The following is a 7,049-nucleotide window of genomic DNA, read 5'->3' on the forward strand; positions in this document are numbered from 1 at the left end:
TGATTCTCTTGTTTTAATGAAAGCCATTACAGTCTCCCTCGACTGGAGCTCCACTCCCGATGCTCGCAAAGTCGTCGTGGCTTTCCTTGAATCGGTAATCTCTTGGGCTTTCCTTGAATCGATAATATCTTTTGGGCTTAGCTTGATTGTTTGAGATAGTGTTCGTCAAACTCTGATCTGTTGGGGTATGATTGTTTCATTGTTTGGAATTGCGTTTAATCATCGATTATCTGTTGGAGAAATGCCTTTGTTTGATTTATTTGAGTACAACTTGACTTCATTTGAGTACAACTTGACTATTAAGTCAGATGTAAGTTTTTTATTTTGTTGGAATTGCGTTTATTTATAGTAGTCTTTCATTGGAATTGTGTTTATTTATAGTAGTCTTTCTGAACAAAACAAAATGTTGAAACATAGCTTGCTTTCATCGATTATATTGTTGAATTTTAATAGCTGTGATTCTGTGATAGTGTTTATCAAGCAGATTATGGAAGAGATATCTTCAACTCCGATCTCAACCCCAACTGCAACCGTAGATTCTAGCATTGGGACGACCAACTCACCAAGTCCTACTCCAGTACCACAATCGCTTCCACCACTTCCACCACTTCCTGAAGATGACGATGGAACAAGCAAAAGAAAGAACTCTTCAATTGTGTGGCAACATTTCGAGAAAATGAAGAATCCGGATGGGAGTTGGGTGAAGCCAGCGCGTTCAAAGTGCAAGTACTGCCCCCAAACCTATGCAAGCTGCTCCAGAAGCAATGGCACATCAGCAATGAGGACACACGTAATGTTTCAGTGTAGGAAGTCCCCGATTTATGTCCCGAATAAGAAGCAGAAGTTCCTGACTTTCGATTCGGCTGAGAGTGGAGGTAAATTAATTTCTGTGGCTTATGATAAGACCACTTCTAAGCTAGCTTGTGCGAAAATGGTGGTTCGTGATGAACTGCCATTTTCTTTTGTTGAGAATGAAGGGTTTAAAGAGTTCATGAAGGTGACTCAACCTCTATTTAAGTCACCTTCTAGGAGAACAATAGCTAGAGATATTTTGAAGCTTTATGAGGCTGAGAGGGAGAGGATTAGAGGGTGGATATCTGTTAATCAGCAAAGACTTTCACTCACGACGGATACTTGGACAAGTATCCAAAACATTAATTACATGGTGTTAACCGGTCATTTTATAGATGCTAGTTGGAAGCTGCACAAAAGGATTTTAAACTTTTGTGTGATTCCAAATCACAAGGGTAAAACAATAGGCAAGCTGGTTGAAACTTGTTTGATTAAGTGGGGGATTGATAAGGTTTTTACAATCGTTGTCGATAATGCAAGTCCAAATCAGGTGGCTTTAGACTACATGAAAGAGAAAATAGGAAACTGGAATCAGTTGGTGTTGGGAGGTAGTTTTTTACATTTGAGGTGCTGCTGCCACATTTTGAACCTTATTGTGAGGGATGGAATGGATGAGCTTGACTTCTCCATTGATGGCATTAGGAATTGTGTTAAGTACATTAGATTGAGTCCAGCAAGATTAGAGAAGTTTAGGAAGTGTGCAGCTGAAGAAAAGATTGAGCACAAGGGAGGAATTGTCCCTTTAGATGTTTGCACACGATGGAATTCAACTTACTTTATGTTGGATCTTGCATGCAAGTACAAGAAGGCTTTTTTGAGACTTGAGGATGAAGATCAGCAATTTGAGAATTACTTCCAAGAGAAAGTGGGTGGAAACAAGCGACACGGCCCTCCCAGAATGGCAGATTGGGAAAAGGCAGCAAGACTAGTCAAATTTCTCAAGATTTTTTACGAAGCAACCTTGAAGTTTAGTGCCACTAAGCATGTAACTTCTAATGAGCCTCTACTTTGGATGTGCACAATTGTTGGTGAGCTTGATAAGTGCATGGCTAGTGATGATCACCTTCTTGTTTGCATTGGGACCTCGATGAAAAAGAAGTTTGACAAGTATTGGCTGCAGCTTCAAGATTTAAACCAAATTCTGCTTATTGCTGTAATTTTAGATCCAAGGTACAAGCTGTTGTACCTTGAATTCTTCTTTCCAAAGCTACAAGCCAACCTGGGAGAAGAAGGTGTGCAAGTGATGATCGATGAAGTAAAGAAAACTTTGAGCTCACTGTTTGATTTTTATGCAGGTAATCAGCTTCATCACTTTCATTTTCGCAGAATCTGTTTGATTTCGTTTTTCACTGCTTTAATTTTTTTTTTGAGTTGTAGACAAAGATCCTGCTGCAGCAGCAGCTTCTAGGAGTGTGACAATGCCTAGGATCGATTGTAAGGAGGAGCTAAGTGAAGAGGATAGTCATGCAGCAAACTTGCATCAGTTCAAGCTTCTGCGGCAGGAGAAAGATGTTGTGGTGATAAAGAATGAGCTGGACAAGTACCTAATGGAAGCTTCAGAAGAGCCTTCAAACCCCAAATTTGAAATTTTGGCTTGGTGGAAAGAGAATGCTCCAAGATACCCCATTCTGTCCCAAATCGCCAAAGATGTGTTTGCTGTACCTGCCTCAACTGTGGCGTCCGAATCTGCATTTAGCCTTGGAAAGAGGGTGGTGGACCCATTTAGAGCATCCCTAACCCCTAGTATGGTTGAGGGATTGGTTTGCTTGAGTGATTGGTTAAGGGGAGCGGGATTTGATGCATACAAGGAACCAACCAAAGATGAGTTGCAGCTCTATGAGGAGTTGGAGAAACTGGAAATTGGTAAGGGTTTTGAACTTGTATAGTTTTATGTTTCACAAATTTCTGTTTTTGTCTGCTCATTTAAGTTTTCTGTTTTCACTTGATAACTTGGCACTTGTTTGGACTTTGATTGATAGATAGAGGCTCTGGTGTTCTTAGTGACTCTGAGGAATGAAGTGGAGGCCTGCAGTGGAGTGAGCAGAAGATGGATGAGTTTGGGCCGTTTGGCATTTGCTTGTTGGTTTATTTTAGATTTGGTTAATTTGGAGTTAGTTAGTTTTCAGAATGGCAGAATGTGTAATGTTAAATGTTAAATGGCAGAATGTTTATTGTTAGACTTAGACAAGCTAGTTAGTTTTCAGTTGAACTGCCATTTCTGCATTTTGTTGATTTGAATGGTTTGTGAATGTGGAATGGGTCTGGAAGTGGAATGTTTTAGACTTCTAGTTGAATTTCTGCCATTTTTTCTCTTCGTTTTCAAGGCAATTGGTTATCAGGTTGCATGTTTTTCATTGCGGTTTGAAACCGAAACCGCACCGACAACAAAATGAAACCGAAAATCCGGTTTGCTATTCCAATAATGCGGTTGCGGTTTCCATTTTGGGCTTACCCAAATAATCGGTTCGGATTCGGTTTTGGGCCCAACCCGACCCGATCTGCACCGAGCCCAGGCCTAGGATTAATGCTTGGCTGAATTGATGATTATGTAAAAATGGAAGAAATTTTTTTTTTGGATAGTTTTTTTTCTTTTCTTTTTCTTCTACATAAAAAGGATGAGATTGAATCATGTATTCATTTGTTTACAAATTGTGTGAGTGACGACTGCATGTTTTTGGCTGTTTAGCTCCTTAGGCCTACGTCCTACAAGCCTACAACCATGGCAGAGGTGGATTACTGACGTAATGGAAGCTCTGAACAAGAAGCAGGTGAACCTTCATGCTTTTATGGACAATATGGTCCGGTATTTCTAACGTTGTGTGGGAGGGTGGTTCATTCGTCACATGCGTGGTGTGAGGTGGGGAGTACCATCGTTTGCATCCTGAGAAAGCCACTAATAATCGTGGCAGAAGGATCGCTGCAACGTGGGAATTTCCCCCTCGTGGAAGGCTAAAAATTATTGTTGATGAGGCGTTTAAAGGTGACTCGATCGGTGAATGGTGGTGTAGGAGTAATGGTCAAATGGTGCGTGATGAGGACATGAGGTAGGTAATTTCAGAGGAGCATGGTCTAGATTTTCCCCCAGATGAGTTCTGCTGAAGTAGAAGCATGTAGAGCAGGAGCATGTAGAGCGGAGGGATACTGATGGCCATTTACCAGGGCTGTGGAAGAAGGTAGAGCTAGATTGGAAGTGACTCATCTGTTATTATGGCTGCCCTCAATCACCATGTTGAGAGTACTTCAGAGGTTAATCGGATTCTTGATGATGGTAAAGATTATATGCAAACCTTTAGTTTTATTAGAATTCGATATGTTTATTGAGAAGCAAATAGTGTAGTCAATCGTTTTAGCTCACTTTGCTAGTTTAGATCATTCCGTTGATCTTTCTTTAGTAGAGGCTCCTGCTTTCTTGTAGGATATCATATATGAGGATAATTGTAATGCAAATATGCTTGCTGGGTGTATAGATACACATCCCCCAATGCAACAAGGATTAATAAATATTAACATGGGCATGGGGATGAGCCTTCTAGCTAGGGCTGTCAATTTCGACACGACTCGAAACCCGCACGAAATAAAGCGGGTTGAACCCGCATGATTAAAAAGCAGGTCAGTCATGGGTCAACCCGCCATGACCCATTTATTGGCCTTGGGTTAACCCGCCAACAAGAAGTGAACCCGTATAACCCGATTATATTATACTTCATCTTGAAATTTTGGACGTTGGGGGTATTTGATTATAGGATTAGACAATTTGAAATATTTTGCTTTATGATAATTGGATTTAATTATTTATGAATTATATATAATTATTTATATTATTCATCTTGTGGAGTTTTTAGTAAATTTAATCAATTTATATATGTATTTTTTTAGTTAAATGGGTCGCATAGTCAACCATTAAATGGGTCATTTTGTCTAACATGACACGACCTATTTATTAAATGGGTTAAGCGGGTTGGAAACGGGTAACCTGTACAATAAATAGGTTGGGTTTGGGTTTAAATTTTTGACACGATTATTAAATGGGTTGGGTTTGAGTTTGTCTCATGCGATAAGATAAATATCTTGACCCGACACGAACCCAACTCAACACGACCCATTGACAGTCCTATTTCCAGCTTGACTTCGTTCCAAATCCCTTTATTTTAAAAAGAAAAAATTGGGGTACATCACATAGAAAATAATTCAAATTTCGGTCACACAAAATGCCTCACTATTTGTGCAACGCATTAGTCAATGCTCGATTTGTTTGGCTGATGTATGGTATTTACAACTCATTTTAACAATCGTTCTACCAACAAAACTCCACAACCTCCTCTTGGATTTGACCATTTTGGTATTAGTGAGAATCGGACTTAGATGGTCACAATTCCAAAAAAAAAAACAACAACAACAACAACCAATAATTGTTTCTGTTGGTTTCTCCGGTGTAGCCTGGCAGAATGTTGTACCCTCTGTTTGAACCCAAAATTAATATTTTTTCCCGATAAGGGGGACTCGAAGAAATCCGGGCCAATATCGGTGGCCCAAGTTATTTATTTGCGATAAGTTCGGAATATGTTGTTTAGAGGCTAAATAAAGCCTACTTGGTGATCAAGCAATCTTGAAGCAAATATGAATATTCATTGATTTACTATTTAATTATCGAGATATTTGATAATTAATGGTGATTTGCTTGGCTGTCAAGCCCTGTATAAAAAGGGAAGATAAAATAGATGGCCGAGATTACGCGAGCCATGCAAAGTAATTATCGAGGCTCCCCATATATTGCAGTCAAGGACGCGAATGCGGACGAGTCTGTTTGCTCGCGAATATCAAGTTGGCCATATATATGGTCCATGCAATTAAACATGGCGAATACTTCGCTACCGATGTTCAAGACTACTCATGCATTAAGGTCTTTGGTTGATCAATTAAGGAAGTATCAAGGTGGGCCACCAGCCAATCATATGTAAGCAATCAATGCTTTCCCATGCAATTAAGGTGGATGGACGTGGAACACATAGAAGGGACAATCACCTTTAATTGCAATTATCCTTTTTGATTGCATGTGCTAGTAAGCTATGGAATCCAAGAATCAGTCCTTGAGATAATTACGTTGCCTAGAGGAAGATTACGTCCAGGATTCCAAGAGGCAATTAACCTTGCCTACATTCTAGCGACGATAGAGGCGGATAATTATTATGTTATCAAAACTATTAAGTGTTTTGAATTGATTAAAGGCCAATAACTGTGGCCTAAATTATAGTATTCCATTCCTATTTGGAAGGAGAATCTACGAGCAGCCTATATATAGAGGCTAAAGATGATATAGAAAAAAAAAAAAGACAATTCTTCAATCAATCAATCTCAACAATTATCCAAGTCTCCCTGGAGCAACCTCTCTTACCGGTGACCACGCTCCAGTCCCAGTCTCCTTAAGAGCCGACTGTCAGCGCCACCAAACCAACCAGGCGACCGTACTTCCAGTCCCAGTCTCCCCAGGAGCCGACTGCCAGTACCACTACCACCAATACTATCTCACCTAGCGAAGCAAGGGTAACGCCCTCGCAACCCAGCGAAGCTAAAGCCACGCTTTAGCAAACTCTGTGCTTTTTCCCAACTCCTCAGTGATTGCTCTGCTTAGTCTACAACACTAAGTATCGATTCGGTGAAAGCAAGATATCACAACCAAAGCCCTTATCCGTAAGGCAAGAAGTCCATTTCTGGAAGGCAGAGAAAAGAACCTTGTGATGAGGTTGGTGCTCTCCTCGTCCACAACGTTTGATCAAGAAGTCAGGTCAAGGGACTCCCCAACGACTGCACCCCACGGTGCTGGGACGCTCGAGCACTCAAAAGAGACAGTTAACCAGACTGGTTTTGGAGCCAAACACCCGCTGGAGGATAGAAAGGTAACTTTGGGACCCTGTTCAAGAAAATACATAATATCAGAGGTACAGACGGAGCTGGTCGGTCTATGCCTCGCTGATGCTTAAGTAAGGCTATGTATATAATTTGGCAAAGTAATAGTATGAGATCAGAAGTTATTACCCTTGTGAAGGTGGTTGAGATTTGTTTATATACGTACTCTCAGCAAGGAAAGGGTTTTTCCATATTTTCAATGTGGGATGCAGTTCCCCTGTTGATAGGTTCTGATAGCAGTTTTGATGCATACTTTGGGGAGCCCTGCCAGCGAGTCACCCAAGGTGCCGCCC

General features: G+C 40.7%; 1 protein-coding gene across 1 annotated transcript; it reads left to right on the plus strand.

Annotated features, from left to right (window-relative positions):
* Positions 1-16: 16 nt before the first annotated feature.
* LOC112187027 (putative AC transposase) lies at positions 17-2,869 on the plus strand. The gene is made up of 4 exons (XM_040513478.1): positions 17-94; positions 485-2,147; positions 2,230-2,715; positions 2,832-2,869. The coding sequence occupies exons 1-4, from the start codon at positions 17-19 to the stop codon at positions 2,867-2,869; spliced, it is 2,265 nt and encodes a 754-aa protein (XP_040369412.1).
* Positions 2,870-7,049: the final 4,180 nt, after the last annotated feature.

This window comes from Rosa chinensis, chromosome 2 (genome assembly GCF_002994745.2).
Source record: "Rosa chinensis cultivar Old Blush chromosome 2, RchiOBHm-V2, whole genome shotgun sequence".
Lineage (NCBI taxonomy): Eukaryota > Viridiplantae > Streptophyta > Magnoliopsida > Rosales > Rosaceae > Rosa > Rosa chinensis.

Excerpts from the sequence above, each read along its gene's own strand:
- LOC112187027 (XM_040513478.1), top strand. The coding sequence starts at position 17 with ATGAAAGCCATTACAGTCTCCCTCGACTGGAGCTCCACTCCCGATGCT. Across the intron at positions 95-484 it reads TCGTGGCTTTCCTTGAATCG|ATTATGGAAGAGATATCTTC; the intron begins GTAATCTCTTGG and ends TTTATCAAGCAG. Across the intron at positions 2,148-2,229 it reads ACTGTTTGATTTTTATGCAG|ACAAAGATCCTGCTGCAGCA; the intron begins GTAATCAGCTTC and ends TTTGAGTTGTAG.